General features: G+C 20.1%; 2 protein-coding genes across 3 annotated transcripts in view; one reads left to right on the forward strand and one right to left on the reverse strand.

The window, feature by feature from the left end:
- LOC122507102 (sodium-independent sulfate anion transporter-like) overlaps positions 1 to 26,427 on the forward strand; it is a 146,341-nt gene that overhangs the window by 284 nt on the left and 119,630 nt on the right. The window lies entirely within an intron of this gene.
- LOC122507103 (hydroxypyruvate reductase-like) lies at positions 368 to 22,860 on the reverse strand. The gene is made up of 7 exons (XM_043619642.1): positions 22,735 to 22,860; positions 21,744 to 21,884; positions 14,598 to 14,749; positions 12,888 to 13,240; positions 8,411 to 8,629; positions 4,778 to 5,215; positions 368 to 1,191 (listed from the first exon to the last, which is right to left on the reverse strand). Exons 2-7 carry the CDS (start codon positions 21,876 to 21,878, stop codon positions 944 to 946), a joined length of 1,545 nt encoding a protein of 514 aa, XP_043475577.1. The 5' UTR covers positions 21,879 to 21,884; positions 22,735 to 22,860; the 3' UTR covers positions 368 to 943.

Here is a 26,427-nt window from a genome sequence, read left to right on the forward strand (position 1 = left end):
TCAGTATTTTAATATTTCAGCGTAAATCTTTCTTTACATTTATTATTTATTATCGTAAATCTTTCAGGTTTAGTCCACAATAACGATTTTTAGGTTAAGTTAACGTGATACTGACAGGAACAATAGTTTATTGTCTTTTGTGTCAATTACGTGTGAACCTAACCTAAAAATCTATTGTGGAAACAATCTCATGTACAAATGAATGAATTAATTCAATTAAATCGTGATTTTAAGGTTATGTTACCTTCTGTTTATGTCGGTATTGCAAAATACTATTATATATGGGTTATTTAACAGAAATAAGACTGGATTTTTGATCAAAGTTATATTAAATTGGCTTTATATTGTAATTAACAGTTTACAGAGAATTACATTGTCATTTAAATTGCTCTACAATATTTAAATTACACAAATTGCATTATTTAAACTACACTAATTACATTATTTTTTTAATTTACTATTTTTTATTGCTATTTATTATTATTACTGTGAATTAAATTTCGTACAAAATACATTTTTTTACACTTAATACACTAGAATTAAATGCATTTACAATAGTACGCTGCAAATTTGAAACAATTTACTATTGAGTAATAATTAATTAACAGTTAACAGAAAAATTAATTAAGGTCAATATTAAAATTAATTAACATTTAACAGTAAAATTACTTAACAATTAACACTAAATAAATAAATTTTCACAGGCCTAGGCTGATTTTTTTTTTTAATCGTATATCACAACAAAAAGTGTGTTAATTTCCAAAACAGATTACGTATATATACACAAAAAAAATACTGAAATCGTTTGAATAAAAAAAAAATCGATCGTCATTATTTTGTATTAAACATATAATGAATTGCTAATGGGCTATAATGCGAATATAGACAAGAAATTGAATTAATTTAATGGGACATTTATATACGAGAGACGTATACGAGTTCGTTAAAAGCTCTCAATGTCATTTACTTGAATTGTTGTATCGACGTTTGTTTGAACAATAAGCCAATTTTCGTTTGTATTTAAACTACGTATGCTGATTCCCTTTGCTAAGAAGGCGCTCACAACAGCCGCTAGATCTTCTAATCCATTGTTTGTTTTATACAACGAAACATAATCTCGAAGAACAATTCCATTAGCAAATAGAGAATCATTGATCGACAGCAAAACAGGTTCATTGTCACGAATTGTTCCTGAAAAAAGAAAGAAATTAGTGTTCTCAAAAAAATCTATTGAGTCAAAAAATTTAATTTCAAAATATTTAGTTTCAAAAAATTATTCTCAAAAAATTTAGTTTCAAAAAATTATTAAAAATTATAGAAATTCAAATAATCGGTTATTTTACAAAAAATTATTTTACATTTTAATTCAATTATATTTGATTGTAAAAATTTGTCAAATATAAAGATTTGGAATATTTCGGAAAATTTTAATTTGGATTTTAAAAAATTTATAATTTAAAGATTTTGAAAATTTCTAATTTCAATACATTATAATAATCGTAAGTTTCCTTTCCGTTAGCAAATTATCTGCATTCATTTGTTTTTTTTGAAAATTAAATTTTGTGGGTTAAGTATTGGCATTTTTTATATATTTTTTAATGTCAAACTTTTTAATGTGGAAAATACTTTACTTATTAAATTGTCTCGACTCTTTGGTAAAAAATCTAAAATTATCAAAAATTCAAAAAAATTCAAAAATCCGATTTTCTTAAAATTCAACATTTTTTCTTCTGTTTTATGGGATTAAGCTTCATTATTTTTGTGCTTTTAGAAAATACTTTACTTATTAAATTGTCTCGACTCTTTGGTAAAAAATCTAAAATTTTAAAAATTCGAAAAAAATCAGATTTTCTTAAAATTCAACATTTTTTCTTCTGTTTTATGGGATTAAGCTTCATTATTTTTGTGCTTTTGGAAAATACTTTACTTATTAAATTGTCTCGACTCTTTGGTAAAAAATCTAAAATTATCAAAAATTCGAAAAAATTCAAAAATCCGATTTTCTTAAAATTCAACACTTTTTCCTCTCTTTTATGGGATTAAGCTTCATTATTTTTGTGCTTTTGGAAAATACTTTACTTATTAAATTGTCTCGACTCTTTGGTAAAAAATCTAAAATTATCAAAAATTCGAAAAAATTCAAAAATCCGATTTTCTTAAAATTCAACACTTTTTCCTCTCTTTGATGGGATTAAGCTTTATTATTTTTGTGCTTTTGGAAAATACTTTACTTATTAAATTGTCTCGACTCTTTGGTAAAAAATCTAAAATTTTAAAAATTCGAAAAAATTCAAAAATCAGATTTTCTTAAAATTCAACATTTTTTCTTCTGTTTTATAGAATTAAGCTTCATTATTTTTGTGCTTTTGGAAAATACTTTACTTATTAAATTGTCTCGACTCTTTGGTAAAAAATCTAAAATTATCAAAAATTCGAAAAAATTCAAAATTTTGATTTTCTTAAAATTCAACACTTTTTCCTCTCTTTTATGGGATTAAGCTTCATTATTTTTGTGCTTTTGGAAAATACTTTACTTATTAAATTGTCTCGACTCTTTGGTAAAAAATCTAAAATTATCAAAAATTCGAAAAAATTCAAAAATCCGATTTTCTTAAAATTCAACACTTTTTCTTCTGTTTTATGGGATTAAGCTTCATTATTTTTGTGCTTTTAGAAAATACTTTACTTATTAAATTGTCTCCACTCTTTGGTAAAAAATCTAAAATTATCAAAAATTCGAAAAAATTCAAAATTCCGGTTTTTTTAAAATTCAACACTTTTTCCTCTCTTTTATGGGATTAAGCTTCATTATTTTTGTGCTTTTGGAAAATACTTTACTTATTAAATTGTCTCGACTCTTTGGTAAAAAATCTAAAATTATCAAAAATTCAAAAAAATTCAAAAATCCGATTTTCTTAAAATTCAACATTTTTTCTTCTGTTTTATGGGATTAAGCTTCATTATTTTTGTGCTTTTAGAAAATACTTTACTTATTAAATTGTCTCGACTCTTTGGTAAAAAATCTAAAATTATCAAAAATTCGAAAAAATTCAAAATTCCGGTTTTTTAAAAATTCAACACTTTTTCCTCTCTTTTATGGGATTAAGCTTCATTATTTTTGTGCTTTTGGAAAATACTTTACTTATTAAATTGTCTCGACTCTTTGGTAAAAAATCTAAAATTATCAAAAATTCGAAAAAATTCAAAATTCCGGTTTTTTTAAAATTCAACACTTTTTCCTCTCTTTTATGGGATTAAGCTTCATTATTTTTGTGCTTTTGGAAAATACTTTACTTATTAAATTGTCTCGACTCTTTGGTAAAAAATCTAAAATTATCAAAAATTCAAAAAAATTCAAAAATCCGATTTTCTTAAAATTCAACATTTTTTCTTCTGTTTTATGGGATTAAGCTTCATTATTTTTGTGCTTTTAGAAAATACTTTACTTATTAAATTGTCTCGACTCTTTGGTAAAAAATCTAAAATTATCAAAAATTCGAAAAAATTCAAAAATCCGATTTTCTTAAAATTCAACACTTTTTCCTCTCTTTTATGGGATTAAGCTTCATTATTTTTGTGCTTTTGGAAAATACTTTACTTATTAAATTGTCTCGACTCTTTGGTAACAAAACTAAAATTATCAAAAATTCGAAAAAATTCAAAATTTTGATTTTCTTAAAATTCAACACTTTTTCCTCTCTTTTATGGGATTAAGCTTCATTATTTTTGTGCTTTTGGAAAATACTTTACTTATTAAATTGTCTCGACTCTTTGGTAAAAAATCTAAAATTATCAAAAATTCGAAAAAATTCAAAAATCCGATTTTCTTAAAATTCAACACTTTTTCCTCTCTTTTATGGGATTAAGCTTCATTATTTTTGTGCTTTTGGAAAATACTTTACTTATTAAATTGTCTCGACTCTTTGGTAAAAAATCTAAAATTTTAAAAATTCGAAAAAATTCAAAAATCAGATTTTCTTAAAATTCAACATTTTTTCTTCTGTTTTATGGGATTAAGCTTCATTATTTTTGTGCTTTTGGAAAATACTTTACTTATTAAATTGTCTCGACTCTTTGGTAAAAAATCTAAAATTATCAAAAATTCGAAAAAATTCAAAAATCCGATTTTCTTAAAATTCAACACTTTTTCCTCTCTTTTATGGGATTAAGCTTCATTATTTTTGTGCTTTTGGAAAATACTTTACTTATTAAATTGTCTCGACTCTTTGGTAAAAAATCTAAAATTATCAAAAATTCGAAAAAATTCAAAAATCCGATTTTCTTAAAATTCAACATTTTTTCTTCTCTTTTATAGGATTAAGCTTCATTATTTTTGTGCTTTTGGAAAATACTTTACTTATTAAATTGTCTCGACTCTTTGGTAAAAAATCTAAAATTATCAAAAATTCGAAAAAATTCAAAAATCCGATTTTCTTAAAATTCAACACTTTTTCCTCTCTTTTATGGGATTAAGCTTCATTATTTTTGTGCTTTTGGCAATTTTATTTTAAAAATATTTTAAATTTGAATATTTTGTATATTTCGAAGAATTTAGATTTAAATATTTTTAAATATTTGGAAAAATTGAAATTTGTAATTTAAAAGCTTTAAATTGGAATATTTTAATTTTTAAATATATTTCAAAAAATTAAGATTCAAATACTTTGTAAAAATTTAAATTTGAATATTTGGAAAAATTGAAATTCGTAGATTTCGAATATTTGGAAAAATTAAAAATTTTCATGGTAGAATAAGAAAACGAGTGGAAATAAATTACCTTTAATTTGATACTGATCAACTTTGACAATTACTGCACTTGTTTCTTCATTCATGTGACTCTCATTAATTTGCACGCCAATTTCTTTGGCCAATGTCGGCGCATTGACGAGATTTAAACCATTTTTCGTTTGACCCGTTAAAATTCCAACTAAAACTGCAGTGTGAATGAATTTCTTTAATTTCATTTCATCATCGCCAATTGTTTGACATTCAACAATTGTTTTTTTCTGATTTTTATTTAAAAATCGACCAATTAATTGACCCAGTCTCTTTGATAATTCAATCCATGGTAAATTTTCTTCTGACATTGCGGCAGTTAAAATTGGCGCATTCACTATTCCAGTGACATTATATTTTGTCGATTTTCCCGATAGTGCTAAAATTTGCTCGGCAATTTCAACTGCAACACGTTGTTGTGCTTCTTCTGTGCTTGCACCTGTCATGGAACAAAGGGAGAAATTATTTATTAATATCGATTAAATTATCAATTAATAATTAATTATTGATTACAAAAGAATTTTTTTCTAATTCTAAAAAAAAATAATAAAATAATAAAAAAAACAATTAAAAAAATTCTAAAATAGATTTTTAGAAGAAAATTTTTTTTTGAAAAATAAATGTAAATATTCAAATAGTTAACTAATTGAGCATAAATTAACTCAAATGAATTTTCTTCTCAATTTAGAATAATTTTTGAAAATATTAAAATCTTCATTTAAAGCAAATAATGAGTTTACTCACATAATATTTTTTTACAATTTTATTATTGACCAATAGCGGAATTTAATGAAGAACAAATATTAACTCAGAATACAACTGTGGGTTCATATTGATCAATTAAATTAATTGAATGATAAATAAATTATTCTGCATTTAATTATATTTATAATAATTTGCCAAGGAAACTATATATATATTTTATGTACACATACAATTTTCGATGAATAAATATTTATCTCTTTAATTTAATTTTAATTTATATATCATACAAGAAGTAGAAATAACGAAAAGAAAAAAAAATCTGAGGTAATTAATTAAAAATGTCCTCTTTCTGAAAAAGTGACTAAACAGAAAACTATAAATTATGTAATATAAAAAAAAGAAGAAGAAGAAACGACTCTTATTGTCCGTGAAAAATTTAAAACTCTTGGAAAGTAACCAAAGTACTATCTCGAAAGTTAACTTTTTGATAAACGTGTATTTAAAAACTAATTTTTCCATTCTACAAGATAATTTTATCGAAAATAAAAATTGTTGTGCATTTTGCATTTTCTGATTTTTCTAAATTCAATTTAATCAAAACTTGAATAAATATTTAAATGTTTATTTATTTTTCCACGAGGAATTAAAATTTTTTTTAATTTCAATTTCAAGGCTTTTGAAATTTAATTATTTTCTAAAAACAATATGTTTCGAAAGAAATTCCAAAATACATTTTTAATTAAATTTTTTTCAAAAAATTGAATTATTTTCATAAATAATGAAATACTTTGTAACAATAAAATTTTTGTCAAAATAATTTTTAGAAAATTCTATGTAGAAATTTAATTAATTTCAAAAATTGGTCAAAATTCAATTATTTTCAATGTCTACTATTTCAATAAAATTTCACAAAAGAATTCAATTATTGAAAAATATATTTTCATAAAATTCGTCTCAGGAATTCAATTATTTTCAAAAGTATTCTAATTCTTCGCAGAAATCCAATTATGATAAAAAATTTAGAAAAATTCTCGTCAAAATTTCAATTATTTATAAAAATAATAAAATTCCTCTGCAAAATTAAATTATTTTCAAAAATTATAATAAAATTCATGGCAGAATTTCAATTATTTTTAATACAATTTTCATCAAATTTCTCAACAAATGAAATTGTTTTAAAAATTTTTTTTTCAAATTTGTCAAGAGAATTTAATTATTTAAAAACTTTGTTGATAAAATTCTTTATATATGAAAATTCAATTTTAAGAAACATTTAATTATTTAATAAAATATTTTTTTTTTTAGTTAAATAATTGAATTCTCGTAGAATTTTCTAATTAAATATTGATTTCAAAATCAATTTCAGTTAAAATTTTAGATTATAAATAAATATTGAAAGCATTATAGCGTGAATTTTTAGAAATAATTGAATTTTCAAAAGGTTTAAAATTAAAATCTCGCTGAAAATTTGAATTCAATTATTTTCATAAATATTAAAAATCTTTGCAGAATTTCAATTCAATTTCAATTCAATGATTTTCAAAAGTAATCAACATCTTTTCCACAATTCAATTATTTTAAAAAATTTAAATAAAATTCTTGTTAAAATTCAATTTTTTTTTAAATTTTTAATAAAATTTTTTGCAAAATATCAATTATTTTCAAAAATTTCTCTCAATTCTTATATAAATTCAATTATTTTCATAAATAAAACTCATTGCAGAATTTCAATTATTTTTAATATAATTTTAATCGAATTCCTCGAAAAATGTAATTGTTCTTAAAAATTTTATTAAAATTCGTCAAAAGAATTCAATTCTTTAAAAAATATGTTGATAAAATTTTTTATGGTAATTGAATTTTAAGAAATATTCAATTATTCAATAATTTATTTATTTGCATTTTATTTGTATTTAAATAAATGAATTCTAGTAGAATTTTTAAATAAAAATTGATTTAAAAATTAATTTCAGTTAAAATTTTAGATAATAATTGAATATTGAATTTTTTGAAATAATTGAATTAAAATCTTTGAAAATCTAAATTTTTCATATTTTTAACTAACAATTCTGTGTAATTAATTTTTTTTTTTGGGAATTTTTTTTTGAAATTATTTAAAGTTTTTATTTTCTAATATACATTTAATTGAAGAATTTACGAGTAATTGAAATTTCGTAAAATTGAATTTTGTAAACAAATTGATTTGAAAATTCTCAAAGAACTTTTTGAAAATTTATTAAAATTTATTTATTAAAAAAATTGACTTAAAAATTAATAAAAAAAAAAAATACTAAATTAATTACAAGAATAATAAAGTAATAGAAAAATTAAAAAAAAGTAACTAATTTTCTTGTATTATAAAATAGAATTTTTATCTTATTATACTTTTCGAAGGCAAAGGAAATAAAATGAAAAAAAAAATTGAAAACTAATTTAATTTGAGGCAGAAAATAAAAGTTTCATTAAATATAAAACCAAAGGATGCTTAAATTTTATTATAAAATATATAAAATGAAATCAATCGAAATAAAGATTTTTATTATATTCGAATAAGAATCGTTTACTAGACAATTGAAGCAGAAAACACGATTTTTTCTCCCTAGATTGTCAATAAGCCAATACGAAGTCCCACAAAATATAACAAGAATATTGTCATAATAAAGAATGTAATATTACTTTTTCCAAAAGTTTTCTGTAAATTTTTCTCTTCCTTTTTATTTTATCGTAAAAAAAAATTACACGACCAGTGGAAATGCGGACAATAATAACTTTTAATATATTCTACAAGTTGTTGGAAAAAATAAATTTTTTTTTCTTTATTATTACTATTCTTGCGCTTCATATAACTGTATATGATGGATTGAGGGAGGGAGGTGGGGGGGGGTGAGGGAGGAATAAAAAAAATACCTAGGAATAGTTAATTGCTTACCGAGATGGGGTGTGGCGATAACCTTTGGATGCTGGATAAGTTCCAAAGTAATAGGATTCTTTGGCGGCTCTTGAATAAAAACATCCAATGCTGCACCTCCACAATGACCAATTTTAATCGAATTGAGTAGCGCTTCTTCATCGATGATTCCACCTCGGGCGACATTTATTATATTTACTCCTTTTTTGCATTTTCCTAATGTCGTCGCGTTTATCAAATCTGCGAACAGGCAGGAGAAAATTTTTGCATTTTAGAAAATTAAATTTTTCAACTATAAAATAATAATAATAATAATAAAAGTAATAAAAATAATAAAAAAAGAATATAAATAATAAAAATAATATAAATAATAAAAATAATATAAATAATAAAAATAATAAAAATAGTAAAAACAATAAAAATTATAAAGATAATAAAAATTATAAAGATAATAAAAATAGTAAAAATAATAAAAATAATAAAAATAATAAACAAGTTGTTCATTTTATGACCATTAAGCTTCCTCAATATATAAAAATTGCGGTTTTGCAAACTTTTGAAAAATTATGTACAAAAGGGTTCGTCCAGAAGATTGGTTAAAAATAAAATTATATAAATCATTTATAAGTTGTTGTATAAATATTTGGTGAAATTTACACTTTCATTTGCCAATTGCTTCTATTTTATGATAGAATAATCATTTCAAAATATTAATATTAATATTAAATTAATTATGAAAAAAATACCAAATTTGAATTTTTTGTGAAAAAGAAAAATATTTATTAATTTTATAAATTTTGATAAAATATATACTTTGTATACATCAATCGATTCGTTTTCTTGCCAGGAATGTAATTTTGAGAATAATTAATAAAAATATTAACAAATAAAAAAATTATTTCAGAAAATACAAAAAAAAAAATTTTCTGAATTTTAAAAAAATTGTATAAAAAAAAATTTTGTACATATTTTTGAAAATCCTTGTGTCAGATTTCAGGTATTAATGACTGCAATAAACCTGCAAAATTTCAGGACAATCCATCAAAATTTGTCTGAGATAATTTGTACACAATTTTTGTGACATACACACACACACACATACACACATACACACACACATACACACATACATACACACACACATACATCTGGACATTTGCTCATAATTGAATATACATATGTTCTAGATGAAAATGAGTCCATATAACCTTGTTTTGAAAAATTGAAAATCGTCACCAATGCAAAGCTTCCTCATGAGGAAGCAAAATAATAAAAATAATAAAAATAATAAAAATAATAAAAACAATAAAAATTATAAAGATAATAAAAATAATAAAAAGAATAAAAATAATACAAATAATAAAAATAATAAAAAAAAAAAAATAATAATAATAATAATAATAATTAATAAACTATTATTAAAAATAATTATTACAATACTTATTATTGTAAAACTTATAATTAGTTTACAGTAATTATTACACTCAAGGAGCGTTTGAATTTGAATTTGAATTTCGCGCCTAAAAGTTCATTAAATTCCCGCCTAGATGGCATAAAAATTCTCTCATAAACGAAGCGAAGCGAATAGGAAAAAGAAAATAAAACTGAATAGCTACAATTTTTTGTCAATTTTTTTACAATTTCCAATTAACTGATACAAAATAATATGAATAACTTGATCAATTAATATTAATTAATAAATTAATATAGAAAAAATAAAACAAAAATTATTTTGTCATTATTTATAAAATTAATAAAAATCGTTATTTCCGGAGTGAATTTTGAAAAAAGAATATTAGACAAATTTATTTCGAAAATATGAGGATAATAATAATAATAATGAAGAATTGACTTTAATTCACGGGACATTATTATAATTGCGCTGAAAAATTCAACAATGTGAAAATTGATTTTAAGTTAAATTATTATATCAGTGTCATAGGTGGGTCAAACTGATTGATATCTACTTAATTCGATTCCATAATACCAGCACTGAAATTCGAACTATTCACTCACCTCTCGTTAATGTTAAATATAATTAGAAATTCTGGTAATAGGGATATTATAATAATAGTTATATTAGTTATTACTTATTACCGTTTATCGTTTATTATTATTATTATTATTATTATTATTATTATTATTATTATTATTATTATTATTATTAATTATTCATTTTTATTAATTTTTCAATTTGAAAATTACAAAAAGCAAGAAAAAAAGTCCCTGTGACGATAAAAAGTTTTTTAAATAAATTAATTGAAAAGAAAAAAAAATTTCTTTAATATGATTTTAGATTAAAAAAAAAATTCAAAAAAAAAATAAAAGTTTTTTGACGCTGAAATTACAAATGATTGCAGAAATTCAATTATAAAATTCGTCGCAGATATTCAATTATGTATTTCAAAAATTTTTTAAAATTCGTTTTAAAATTTCAATTATTTTTTTAGAAATTAATTAAATTTTTCTCTGAAATTCAATTATTTTCACAAATTTTAATAAAATTCTTGGCAAAATTTCAAATATTTTCCAAAATTTTCCTCAATTCAATGATTTTTAATATCTAGTATTTTAATAAAATTTTCCAAAAGAATTCAATTATTTAAAAAAAAAAATTTAATAAAATTCTACACAAACCTTTAATTATTTTTCATAAAATAATAAAAATTTATTATCGAGAGTAATAATATTCTTAGTAAAAATTAAATATTCTTAAAAATTAAGAAAATTCTTCTTAGGAATTCAATTATTTTTAAAAAATAATAAAACTCATCGCAGAATTTCAATTATTTTTAATAAAATTTTAATCGAATTTCTCGAAAGATGTAATTATTCTTAAAAAATTTATTAAAATTCGTCTTCTAAAAAATTCAATTATATAAATATTTGTAGATAAAATTCTTTATGGGAATTGAATTTTAAGAAATATTCAATTATTTATTTTTTTATTTAAATAATTGAATTCTAGTAGAATTTTTAAATAAAAATTAATTAAAAAATGGATTTCAGTTAAAATTTTTGATTAAAATTTAATATTAAAAGCATTAGAGCGCAAATTTTTGGAAATAATTGAATTTTGAAAAAGTTTCAAATTAAAATCTTTGAAAATCTGAATTTTTCATATTTTTAACTGACAATTCTGTGGAATTAATTTTTTTTTAAGAAACTTTGATTGAATTTTTTTATATTAATTGAAGTTTTTTATTTTCTAATATATATTCAATTTGAAGAATTTACGAATAATTGAAATTTTGTAAAATTGAATTTGAAAATAAATTTGAAAATTCTCAAAGAACTTTTTCAATAATTATTAAAAATAATGCATTTATAGAAGAATTTTAGTTAAAAATAAAAACACGAAAAGAAATTTTAATTTTGAAAAAGTTGCAAATTATTGCAGAAATCCAAATATTTTCAAGAGTTTTTTTTTTCGCAAAAATTAAATATTGTTAAAAAAATAATAAAATTCTTCTTAGGAATTCAATTATTTTCATAAATAGTAAAACTAATTTTATAGAATTTCAATTATTTTTAAATTTTTAATACAATTTTAATCAAATTTCTTGAAAAATGTAATTATTCTTTTAAAGATTTGTATAAAATTCGTCGAAAGAATTCAATTCTTTAAAAAATTGTTTATAAAATTCTTTTAAGAGAATTGAATTTTAAGAAATAGTCAATTATTCAAGAAATTATTTATTTGCATTTTATTTGTATTTAAATAATTGAATTCTCGTAGAATTTTCTACTAAAAAATTGATTTAAAAATGAATTTCATTAAAAATTTTAGATAATGAATATTAAGAAGCGTTAGAGCGTGAATTTGTCGAAATATGTAATTGAATTTTGAAATTAATTTTTTTTTGAAAAAGTTTAATTCAATTTTTTTTAATGTTATTTTAGGTTTTTATTTTCCTATGTTGAAGAATTTACGAATAATTGAAATTTCGTAAAATTAAATATTGTAAACACATGGATTTGAAAAAAATTTTTTTGAAAAATAATTCAATTTTTTTATGTTCTGTTAGGTTTTTATTTTCTTATATTGAAGAATTTACGAATAATTGAAATTTCGTGAAATTAAATATTGTAAACAAATGGATTTGAAAATTTGTCAAAGAACTTTTTCGGAAAATTATTAAAAATAAATATAGATAATCGATTTAAAGAAGAATTTTAGTTAAAAAGTCTTGAAAGTAGTAATTGAATTGATAATGATTTTATCACTCGGTCATTTTTAATTATTAGAAAAAAAAAATTTTAGAAAAATTTAATTTATAGTTTTAGGTAAAATGTTCTCTTATTTCTTCTCTTTATTTGGACTGGTTATATTTTTGTTCGTAAATGGTCCGTAATTTATTTTTTTTATAAAATTTATTATTTTTTTTATTAAATATAAAAAAAAAATTTTTTAATTTTTTTATTAAATATAAATATATATTTTTTTTAATTTTTTATTTATTAACTAATATTATAATTATCATGAATATATACTCACTTTTCGTTTGAGGAATGAGGGGAGTGTGAACGGTAATGTAGTCGGCGATTGGCCAAATTTCTTCGAGGCTTAATTTTGTAATGTTCAATTGTTGGGCAATTTGTTGTGGGAGCATTGGATCAAATGCGACAATATTCATTCCAAATGATTGCATTCTTTGAGCCACTTCACGACCAATACGACCAAATCCAATAATTGCGAGTGTTTTTCCTAATAGCTCAAAGCCCGAATATAATTTTCGATCCCATCGTCCCTCCTTTAATGATTGACTTGCCTGCACGACATTTCTCGCCAGTGCTGATATCAGGGAACATGTCAATTCACATGCACTGATACTGTTGCCTCCTGGCGTACTGCAATTTTCATTATGGTCAAAATTTTATTAATTACGTCAAAAACTATAATTATATAAAATTATTATTTTTTATTTGAACCAAATAGAATAAAATGATAAATAAAGTTTTTATTAGAATCGTATAAAATTGTATTTAAAATTTTAAAACAAATAAAAAGTTTAGTCAGTTCTGAGTCAAATATAGGTATCATTTTTCAAGCTGTATATTAATTAATTATACATTGTTAATTATAATAATGTTTTAATTTAATTATTTTGAAAAAGAAAATTTTGAAACTTAAAAAATTATTTTTTTTTAAATTAGTAGTAGAGGGGGAAATGTTTGATTTTATTTAATTACCAGTAGAGGGGAGAAGAGGGGGAAAAAACTGCCAACGCAATATATTTCAAGTCATTGGAAATGTTATTACCAAAATTTAAATATATTACATATGAAGACTGTATTAAACATGATTTATGCGTTCTATGAAGTTTTGTCATTAAAGAAGGCTTCCAATAATGTTTTATGGGCGAAATTTTTCGAGCAATAAATTTAAACGAAATAAAAAAAATTACACTATTCCCGTTCGTTATAAGACAAAAGACATTTTTTTTCCCCCTTTTAAATTTTTGAATAAATTTTCTAAAAATGAATTCTTAATTACAAAGTTCTTGAATTATGCGACTAAAAAAATATAAAGGAAAATTTTTGTTTTTAATTCTTTTCGAAATTATGATGTAAATTAAAATGTATTTTAATATGTAAAGGAACTTATTTAATAATAGAAATATTTTCTTTATTAAAGAGTTATTTTAATAAAGCAATAATTTTTCATTATACAATGCTACTTTTAATACTATAGAAATTTTCATTATAAATTACATAGTTTCCATAATACAACCCACGTGAAAAAGTTCTCGAGAATTTCCCGAGAGTGAAAATGAAAATCAAAAAAATTCTAGGGAATTTCTCGGTATCATTTATTCGCGTGGGAAAAATTTTTATTATAAAATAACAGAATTTTAATAACAGAAAAAATTTTCATAAAATATCGATTTTAATAATAGTGGAAATTTTTTTAAAATACTAATTTTAATGAGAGGACAGAATTTTGATTAGGTATATATAATGCTGTAATTGTAATAAGAGAACAAATTTTCTTTGTAAAATTTACTAATTTTAATTATAGAAGGCAAAATTGAATTTATAAATTATAATAGATTCTTTATAGGAAAAATATTGACTTGGATAATTAGGGTGAATAAATATGTGAAGGTGAGTGTATATATATATTCAATAAATAGATTTCATTATCGATTGTGCCAATTCACACTCTAAACAGGCTAAATTAAATTTAGCTCATCCTGAAACTTACTTTAAAACAACAATTCCTTTTCGCGTGGCAGCTGAAAGATCGATGTTGTCAACACCAGTACCAGCTCTGCCGACTACTCGTAGATTCGACACAGAAGCTAGAATTTCTGCCGTAACTTTTGTTTCCGATCTAACTATCAGGGCCTCGTGTTTCTGCAAAACAATATTTGACATTATTCATTCAATATTATTATTGGCTTTTCAAGTTTAAGCTGCAAATTTCGTTTTCTTCGTTATAAACTTTCTAAAAACCTTTTTGTTTCGTTTTCTTATTAAATTTTTTTTTTCGTAACAAAATAGACGAATATCTTCTTTTACTTTCAATTCTTGAAGAAAATTTAAATAGTAATGGAAATAATAATAATTACAATAATAAAAAAAAATAATTGAAAAATAAAAAAAAAATAATAATAGTAAAAAAAAAAACAATAATAATAATAATAATAATAATAATAATAATAATAATAATAATAACAATAATGAAAACGACTAAATTTAGTAAAAATTACAATACTGATATTAGTGAAAATTACCGTACAGTCAATTTTACTAAAAACTGTACAGTAATTTTCACTAAAGACTGAATAGTAATTTTTGCTGACCACAGTATAGTATTTTTTACTAAAACACGAAAAAAAGTTTTCACCGCCGTGTTTTAGTCAAAAAATATTATATACTGTGGTCAGTAAAAATTATACTGACACTAGTAAAAATTACGCTCCAGTCTACAGTAATTATTATAATACTGAAATTAGTAAAAATTTCTATACTGACATTAGTGTAAATTACTGTACAGTTCTTAGTAAAAATTGTTATATACTGAAACTAGTAAAAATAACTGTAAGTTCATAGTAACTACTACAAAATACGGAAATTAGTAAAAATTACTATACTGACACTGGTAAAAGTTACTATACAGTCCGTAGTAAATATTCTAATACTGTTATCAGTAAAAAATTACTGTACAGTTATTAGTAAAAATAAAAACTGAATATAGTAACAATTTTAATACTGAAGATAGTAAAAATTTTAATACTGAAGATAGTAAAAATTACAATACTGAAGATAATAAAAATTATAATACTCTGGTAGTAAAAATTGTTATACTGACACTAGTAAAAATTACTGTACCAGTAAATATTTTAATATTGAATTTAGTAAAAATTACTATACTGATATTAGTAAAAATTACTGTACAATCTCTAGTAAAAATTACAATAAATAATAATTAATAATAAAAATAATAATTAATAATAAAAATAATAATTAATAATAATTACAATAATTATTAATAATAATAATAATTGTAATTTCGTTTTTAATTTAGGCAAATTTTTTAAATTTGAAGAAATATTTTTTAAAAATTATTCAAATATACATTTTTATGAAATTAATTAAAATAAATTAATAATAAAAATTATAAATTATAATTAAAAATATACAATTTAAAAAAAACAAGAAATTCTATTTTTTTTACACAAAAAGAAAGTGTTTCCATCGATTGAAAATTGCTATCAATTATATTAAATTATCGTTGAAGAATCTTCATTATTATAATTGAAATATTAAGGAATATAGAAAAAAAAGAATGGAGGAAAAAAATTAAAATAAAATTGTATTATCTGTGCTCTTACTTTTCTTATGCAAGTATTATATATCAATTGAAAATGAATATTAAATATGCCATTATTTCATTTCATCAAAAGAAATTCTGCTTCCCTAACAAATTGAAGAAAAAAAGCTTTCTCATAATGAACGTAATTACCGAGAACTCCATTAATGATTATACAATGTTTTTTTTAAACTTTAATTTTTAATGCAAAGTGAGAGAATATTGTTTAAAATATTATAATTTTATGTTTTTTTTCTTTTTTACTTCTAAACAAAATTAAAAAATTGTTGAACAATTGTGATCAAGAAATAGAAAATTTATTTATTTTCCATTATTTTTGTTTATGAATCACAATTTTTTTAAGAAAATTATTATTTTATTTTAGAAAAAGAAGAAATTTGCACAATTTTTATTTTTAATCTTATTTTTGGAACAGGATTTTCCACAGGAATTAAGACATTCAAAAATTTTAAATTCAAACCTTTTTTTAAATTAAACAACTTATAAAAGTATTTGTTATAAAACATGAAGATATCGATTGCTTCGAGTCGAAGACTCGGAGTGATCGATTTCTTCATGTTTTCTAATAAATTAAAGATGACCGAGAGATAAAATCATTATTTTATATCATAAAAATATTGTTACTGTAACTTCATCAAAATTAAGTATTAAATTTGAAAGATTAAATTAAATTAAATTTGAATTCATTCATCAAAATTATTTTTATCATTTTAATTCAATTATTATTTTCCAGAATTTTAAATTATTTTTTATGAAAATATATGAATTCCTTAAAAAAATTTTATTATTTATGAAAATAATTGAATTTACTGTGAAATTTTTATTATTTATGAAAATAATTAAATGTTTGCATAAAATTTTATTAAAATTTTTTTTTAAATAATTGAATTCTTTTTGGGAAATTTTATTAAAATAGTAGATATTGAAAATCATTGAAATTAGAAAAATGCATTTTATTTTTGAAAATAATTGAAATTAGGACAAGAATTTTTTTGACATTTATGAAAATAATTGAACTTTAGTGAAGAATTTTGTTATTTATAAAGATAATTAGGATTTTTACGAGAATTTTTATAAAATTTTGTACATAGTTGAATTTTATAAGAAGAATTTTATTTATTTTTTTTTTTTTGAAAATAATTGAATTTTTGCAATTATTTGTAATTTCTCCAAAATTGAATGTTTTTAGTGTTTTCAACAAAAATTTAAATTAGAAAATTTTTAAATTCTATTAATTTTAAAATTGCTAATTTTATTTTTAATTTTTTTTAAAAAATTGAGTAAAGTAGATTATTTGTCTATTATCTAATAAATATTTACTTTAATCAAATAATTTTTATTCAAATCAAATAAATTGTATTTGAACCAATAATTTAAGTAATTGAAGGAAATACTATATGATTTTAATTGATTGAATTAAAAAATAATTGATGACATAAAATTATTTGATTCGAATAAATATTTATTTAATAATTATAGCCAAGTAATCATTAATTTGAATCAAATAAAATTTATTCCATTGTAGAAATTCGAGAATATATAATAATAATAATAATAATAATAATAATAATAATAATAATAATAATAATAATAATAATAATAATAATAATAAATAATAATAATAAATAATAATAATACAAATAAACTAATAATAATATGAATAGTAATAATAGTAATAAATTAATATTAAATAATATAATTAATTAGCATTAATTATCATTTTAGTAGGTATTATTTATATTGATCATTGTCAAAGTAGGTGAAAATAAAAGCCGAAGAATATATTTATATAAAGTAAGATATAAAGTATTTCTGTTTAGTCTCATCTCTTGGGAAGTTATAATTAGATAATTGTACATATAATTAAGTTCCATTGTTAGGAAAAAAAAAGAAAAACCATGTCACGATATCAGAAACTGGTTATATGTAAATAAAATTTCTTTATGGCGATTGCGATAAAATAGACAATGTGGTACATCGACCCCCCTCATTTTCTAGTTTTCTTGAAATACAAACTAGTCGAAAGCAGTTAATTGCATTGGATCTGCTGCGATTAATATTAATGAAGTCTGACCTCTTGGTCAAATGTTCTGTTCAATAACTAATAACACATACATCTCCTAGGACTGAGATCAAACTAGAAACTTCCCCTTTTTAATGAATTATTTATCGGAAAAGAAATATATATCGTTAAATATATAAGTACGTAAAACGAAATATCCGAATGTTTCCTGAATATTTCATTGAATTATTTCATCCATGAAATTTTTGCTTGTAAATATTTTTATCAAAATTAAGTTCTGTCATTAAATTTATTTTATAAATTTATTTATTACCTTTAGGTAGATAATAAATTTATTTATTAAATTTAATTAATAAATTTGTTTATTAAGTTTCTTCATTAAATTTAGTTATTAAATTTTTTTATTTATTTTCTTCTTAAAAATTTTTTATCAACTATTAATTAATAATTTTATTTATTAGGTTTAATTAATAAAATTGTTTATTAAGTTTCTTTATTAAATTTAGTTATTAAATTTTGTTATTTAATTTTGTTATTTAATTTCTTCTTTAAAATTTTTTATTAACAATTAATTAATGAATTTATTTACTGAGTTTATTTATTAAATTTAGTTAATAAACTTATTTATTAAGTTTCTTCATTAAAATTATTTATTAACTTTTAATTAATAATTTTATTTACTGAGTTTATTTATTAAGTTTAATTAAGAAACTTGTTTATTAAGTTTCTTTATTAAAATTATTTATTAACTTTTAATTAATGAATTTATTTACTGAGTTTATTTATTAAGTTTAATTAATAAACTTGCTTATTAAGTTTCTTTATTAAAATTATTTATTAACTTTTATTTAATAAACTTGTTTCTTAAGTTTATTTATTAAATTTAATGAATAAATTTGTTTACTGAGTTTATTTATTGAATTTATTTAATAAACCAGTTTATTAAGTTTATTTATTAAAAATTAATAAACTTATTAATTCAAAAAAGAAAACATTTAAATTTTTTTTTTTCTTCAAAATTTGTTATTTATTTTATTTTTTATACATTATTTTATATATAAGAGATACATGCAAGCAGTTTTTAAAAAAAAAAAGTAAAACATGCGCGACTATTTCATGTGATAAAATTTGCAAAAATTAATCTTTTTGTTTCTCAGCGTCCGCGTGTTTAAAAAAAAGTAAAATTAAGTTAAATGCAAAAAAAAAAAAAATACAGTCAAATTAGTGAATGAATGAAGAAAATTAACGAATATAATGTAATCGTCGAGTTTTGTAATTCCCAAATCTAATCTTAATTAGTTGCCTTTGTCGTGAATTAAATTAAAAAGATGAAAAAAAAGAGGAAAATTATAAGAAGAAAAACTTTTGGCGCACTACTGGACCAATTTAATAATAATAGAGTATACAGGAACATAAAAAAATCAAGTTATATCAATGTTTTCGGAACCTATAACCCATATTCCTAGGCAATTTTTATCCTACTTTAAATGTATATATTCAAAATTTGTTTTGGCACCGCGGCTTTTTAACGATGATAACGTCAATATTTTTTGTTAGTCAAATTCTTCTGCTAGAAAAATAAGAGTTGAAGGAAATTATTTATTGCTTCTTGTTTTTATATTTGTTATTATTCTGTTTTTTTTGTATTTTCATCACTATTTTGTTTTTGTATTTTCGATATTAGTTTGTATCTTTGTATTTTTGTTACTATTTTGTTTTTTCCTATTTTTGATATTGTTTTTTCTATTTTTAAAATTTTTTTGTTTCTTGTTTCTTTGTATTTTTGTTACTATTTTGTTTTTTTTATTTTTTTTTTCTTTCCCATTTTTGATATTGTTTTGTCTTTTCTTTTTTTTAATTACTTTGTTTCTTGTTTCTTTGTATTTTTATTGTTACTATTTTGTTTTTTTCTATTTTTGATATTTATTTTTTTTTTGTTTTTTCTACTTTTTCTACTTTTACTATTTTTCTATTTTTTTCTATTTTTGTTATTTTGTTTTTCGCTAATTATTTTTTTCTGTTATAATTTCGTTTTTTGTTATTATTTCGCTTTTTTGTTATTTATTTTCAATATAAAATTACAAAAAAAGTATGAAAATGAAATATTTTTACAATAAGAAAAATTATTGGATTCAATTTTTTTGTTAGTTCTTTTTACTTTGCGTTAATTTAGTTTAATTTAATTTAACAAAGTGAATAATATTTTCGAAAAACAAAATGTAGGGCTGCAATTTTGAATTAATATTCAGACTTTTTTTTTTGAAGGCACAATTTTGAAATTGATCTTAGGGACATATTTTGCATTTTAATTTAATCAATTTCCAATTCTAAACTTTGGCTGCAAGCCAAAAAAAAAAAGCTTTATTACTTTTTGAGAAAGAAGAAGTTAAACGTTAAAGTTCGTGTAGAATTTTTTAAAGGTGATGCTTTTATTTTTTGTTCGCAAAACTGACGACAGAAGAATTTTAATATAATTTTTATTTATTGTTACTGTTACTATTATTTTTTCTTATTAATATTATAGTTATTACTATTAATGTATTATTATTAATAGTTTATAATTTAAATAAATAATAAATTAATATTTTTAATCATAAATAATATATATTTATTAAATATAAATTATTAAATATAAATTATTAAATATAAAATATTAAATATATAATTAATAATTAAATAATATATTTATAAAATTATATTAAATATAAAAAAAATTAGATTAGAAAAAAGTTAAATATAATAATTAGTTAAATTTGAATAATTTACAATTGATAAAAAATTGTAGCTGCTTGAAAATAGTTTATTAATAAATTCGTACTTTTTTTTCGAAAATAGATACAAAAGATTTTTTTTTTTTTTTATTAAAAAATGTAAATTTGTTAATAAAGATTTTTTACTGTCTTTCCTCTATAAAAGCATATGTGAAGCGTTATAATAGGCAGATTTAACGTCCTAAAAGGGTCTTAGAATTTTCATTTGCATGGCAATAAGTTTATAATTATAATATAAATCGATTTGTTTCAATTTTAGTAAAAAGATTTCTAAAAAGTGCGCTTCAATAATTTATTTATGAAGAGAAATTTATTTTTTAACTGCGCCGAAACAAATTTATTCATAAATTTGTCAAAATTAATTTTTTACTTTAAAAAATAAATATATTTAGGAAAAAAAATATATATAAATTAAAAAAAATTTTTTATAAAAATCAAAAAAGATAAATTAAAATTATAAGGAAACGGAAAAAATTATCAAATTAATTTAATTTAATTAACAATTTAATTTACTTTGTATATAAAAAAATATTTTTTTGTGAAACAGCTGCAAATTTCGCTATAATAATTAAATTATTTACAATTTGATAAAAGAAAAAATTAATATATATGATTAATAAAAAAAATTGAGAGAAAATATAAAAATTATAAAATAAAATAAAAATAATTAACGAATTATTCATATTAGTCATATATTTAATTATTATTGATGAAATTTACCTTTAATTCACTTATGAGTTCGTCCTTTGATAATTTGTATTTGACAGTCACAGAAACTCCGTGAGCAGTAAGAAGTGCTGCACATGATTCATCCACAGGATCACTGATTAAGACTTTTTCTATATTAACTGGCATTTTGACCTTTAAACAGAAAATGCAATTTTTAATTCACAAAATAACATTTTTTTTCTCTACTTTACAATATTTTTCTCATGAAAAAAAATCGGGATAAAATAAATATAAACTTTAAAAAAAAATATAAAAATTACAGTTAAAAATATTAAAATAAATAATAACAATAAATATAATAAAATTTTATTTGAATGTAACGGATATTTAATTATTACATTAATTTTATTATAAATATTAATTATCTTATAAAATTATTAACTTTGGTTATCGATTTTTATTTTATTATTATTTAACTTCAGTGACTTGAGAATCGAAAATATTTATTAATAAAAAAAAAATTATTTAAAACAACAAAATTCCACGTCAATGACCTTCATTATTCAACAAATAATATTTATTATTTTTCAATATTGACACCATTATTTAAAAAAAAAAAAAATTACAAACCATTAAAATTTTAATATTTTAGTAAAATAATGTAAAGTATTAATTATTTTATAATTTAATAATAAAAATATGAATAATATAAATAATAAAACAATCATATTAATATTGTAAATAATAATAATAAATTATTTGTTTATTTATTTTTTATTTGATAAAAAAATTAAATATTAATTTAATATTAATATTAATTTAATATTAATATTAAATTAATATTAATATTAATATTAATATTAATATTAATATTAATATTAATATTAATATTAATATTAATATTAATATTAATATTAAATTATTAAGTTATTAATATTAATAATATTAATAATTATAGTAAAAAAGTAAAATAAAAATAAAAATATTCGTTTTGAATATAAAAAATAAATAAATTTTGTAGTTGTAGAAAAAAAGTATTTACCGGTTTTTTTTTCGTAACTTGGGAAAAAAAGTGAATTTGCAAAAATTCTGAAAATCCTCGTATTTAAATGCAAACGTTATCACTTACTGTCTTTATTCTACTGAAAGTTGGCTTCTTATAGTCGACTCCCTCTACTTTGATTGATAAAGTTTTTAGGGTGGGGGGGATGATGTGTGTCCCAAACAAGTATTTTGCCGTCACAATGTCAATTTGTTTTGACATCCCTGAACTTAAATTAATAATGATTTAGCAGCCTCATTTTGATTATCGTCTAAATATCGAAGAATAGAAATTACGTTTATAATATACGTAATTGTACGTATTTTTTCCGCAATTAAAACGTTTTTTTTTTTATTTTCATTAATTGAAGAAATTTTTTTTTTTTTAAACATTTTACGTCACTTGCACTACCACGATATTTATCGACTCTGAATTGAAAGTTTAAAACCAACGGAAATTAAACGTCTAACTTGTCAAAAAATATTTACTGCGTAAAACAACAAAGTTTAAAAATGACAAATTTTGTATATAAATTTTGGAAAAAAAAAGAAAAAAAATTGTTTGCTGAAGAAAAGATTTGACTCACTTTTGTATTTATTTTGATGCAAGTTGAAAGCACAAACTGTGATTTATTCAAAATTAATTAAATTCTTCCCGCAGATTAATTTCCGTACTTTTTGTTGTTTTCAATTAAATTTGTTTCACTCTTGGTTATATTGTATATATGAATAAATTTAGAGTATAGCGTATTTATGCGGTATTGTATATATATATAGTTGATAAAATTTAATAAAATTTGTTTATAAACCGTGCATTGAAAATTTATTTCTCACTTGTGAATAAAATTCTTATGGTATTTTTAGTTTTAATGAGCAATTCAGTATGCAGGTTGTTTTTTGGTGTATTAATATTTTTTTTTTGGTGTAATAAGAAATAAGTTGAATTAAATAGATGCAAAGTGTATTAGAAATGTATACGTGTGTATAAATTTCGAATTCGAAAATGTCCTTAAATGTTATTTTCTGCATGGATGCTTTGGTGAAATGGACATCTTTTTTTTTTTTTTGTTCATTTTTAGTATATGTGGAATCTACATACATTGAATAGTATCGGAACAATTCAATTAATTCTCTGTACAAAAAACAATGCGAAAGACAATGTGATTTTGTAAAATTGCATTGTCACGTGTTACAACAAGCAATTTCTGTTAGACAAAACAGAAGTAATACGATTTATAGAGAGGGGAGAAACAAAAATATATACTCAAATTGAAAGAATATTTTTTTTTTGTAAACTTTCTATTTCAACCGTATTGAAATTTGCGTTAAAATTGCCTCAATGTGGTCATTGAATTTCTGTACAATATTATGGAATATCAAAATTTTTTCCATAATTTTTTTGTTCAAACTATAGGCAGTAAAAAAAAATTTTAAACTTTTATTTCTAGAGGAATTTTTACTAATTAGAAAGTATTTCTTAAACTGTCTATTTCTTTGGCTTTTTCTGCTTCTCAACCTTTTTTTAGAGTAAATTTTACTATGTTTAAAGTATATTTTGATATTAAGTTAAAAAAAAAAATTTTAATAATTTTTTTTTTCAAATTTACTTCTTTGAGAATAGTTAAATTTACTTATTTGGAAATAGGGAAAATTTACGTCTTCCAAAATAGTGTGAAATTTAATTATACAAGAAAATAGTGATATTCACTTTTCTAGACTTCTTTAGAAAATCCGAAATAGTAAAATTTACTTTTACAGAAATTTGGAAATAATAAAATTTGTTTAGTATTAAAAAATAGAGTAAAATAAAATTTACTTTTACTTTTTTTAGAGTAAATTTTACTATGTTTGAAGTATATTTTGATATTAACTTAAAAAAAAAATTTTAATAATTTTTTTTTTAAATTTACTTCTTTGAGAATAGTTAAATTTACTTATTTGGAAATAGGAAAAATTGACGTCTTCCAAAATAGTGTGAAATTTAATTATACAAGAAAATAGTGATATTTACTTTTCTAGACTTCTTTAGAAAATCCGAAATAGTAAAATTTACTTTTACAGAAATTTGGAAACAATAAAATTTTGTTTAGTATTAAAAAATAGAGTAAAATAGAATTTACTTTCAAATTCGAAAATGAAAAAATTTAATTTATCCAAACTAGTGAAATTTACTTTCTCAAAAATTGTAAAATTTATTAATTTGGAAACAGTAAAATTTACTTATTTGAAAATAATAAAATTTACTTACAGAAAAATTCGGAAATAGTAAAATTTACTTCTTCATAAAAAATAGTGAGAAATTTATTTATTTGAAAATAGTAAAATTTACTTCTTCGAAGATTTGTAAATAACAAAATTCACTTATTTTAAAATATAAACTTTACTTCATTGGAAATTTGGAAATAGTAAAATTTTTTGTTATTTGAAAATAGTGCAATTTTCTTATTCGAAAATAAATAAAATTTTATTCTTCAGAAATGGTAGAAAATTAATTTTTTTTCGAATATTCAAATTTATTTATTTATTTATTTACTTACAAGTTTACTTATTAAAAAGTTCAGAAATTATAAAATTTACTTCTTCAAAAAAGTGGGGAATTTCCTTATTCGAAAATAGTAAAATTTACTTCATCAAAAATAGTAAATATTTATTTATTTAAAAAGAGTAATATTTATTTATTTAAAAAGAGTAAAATTTATTTCTTTTTAAATTTGTAAATAATGAAATTTATTTCTTAAAGAATTTAAAGGCAGTGAAATTTACTTCTAAAGAAATAGTACTAATTGACTTATTTAAACATAGTAAAATTTACATTTTGAAAAATTAAGAAATTGTAAAATTTACTACTTCAAAAATAGTGGGAAATTTGCTTATTTGGAAATAGTAAAATTTACTTCTCAAAAAATTCCTAAATAGTAAAATTTACTTATTAAAAATTTTTTAAATATAGTAAACTTTTTTGTCATTTGAAAAAACTAATTTTTTTATTCGAAAATAGTAAAATTTAATTCATCAAAAACAGTGAATATTTATTTATTTGAAAATAGTAAAATTGATTTTTGTTTAAAATTCGGAAATAATAAAATTTACATCTTAAATAATTTAAAAACAGTAAAATTTACTTCTTAAAAAATAGTACTAATTTACTTATTTAAAAATAGTAAAATTCACTTTTTAAAAAACTAAAAAAATTGTAAAATTTACTACTTAAAAAATAGTGGGAAATTTACTTATTTGAAAATACATAGTAAAATTTACTTTCTCGGAAATAGTGCAAAATTTACTAATTTGGAAACAGTAAAATTTACTTTATCGAAAATAGTGCAAAATTTACTAAATTGGAAACAATAAAATTTACTTTATCGAAAATAGTAAAATTTACTTCTTGGAAAAGTAAGAAATAGTAAAATTAAGTCATTTTAAGACAGCTCACTTTACTTACTCAAAAATTGTAATACTTACTTCTTCGGATTTGTATAAATAACAATATTTACTTATTTCGAAATATAGTAAACTTTTCTTCATTACAAATTTGGAAATAGTAAAATTTTTTGTTATTTGAAAATAGTGCAATTTTCTTATTCGAAAATAGTTAATTATAATTCTTCAGAAATAGTAGTAATTTACTTCTTCAGAAATAGTAGTAATTTACTTATTTCAAAATAGTAAAATTTACTTTTTAAAAAATTCAGAA

The sequence above is a fragment of the Leptopilina heterotoma genome, unplaced genomic scaffold (genome assembly GCF_015476425.1).
Source record: "Leptopilina heterotoma isolate Lh14 unplaced genomic scaffold, ASM1547642v1 Lhet_45, whole genome shotgun sequence".
Classification (NCBI taxonomy): domain Eukaryota; kingdom Metazoa; phylum Arthropoda; class Insecta; order Hymenoptera; family Figitidae; genus Leptopilina; species Leptopilina heterotoma.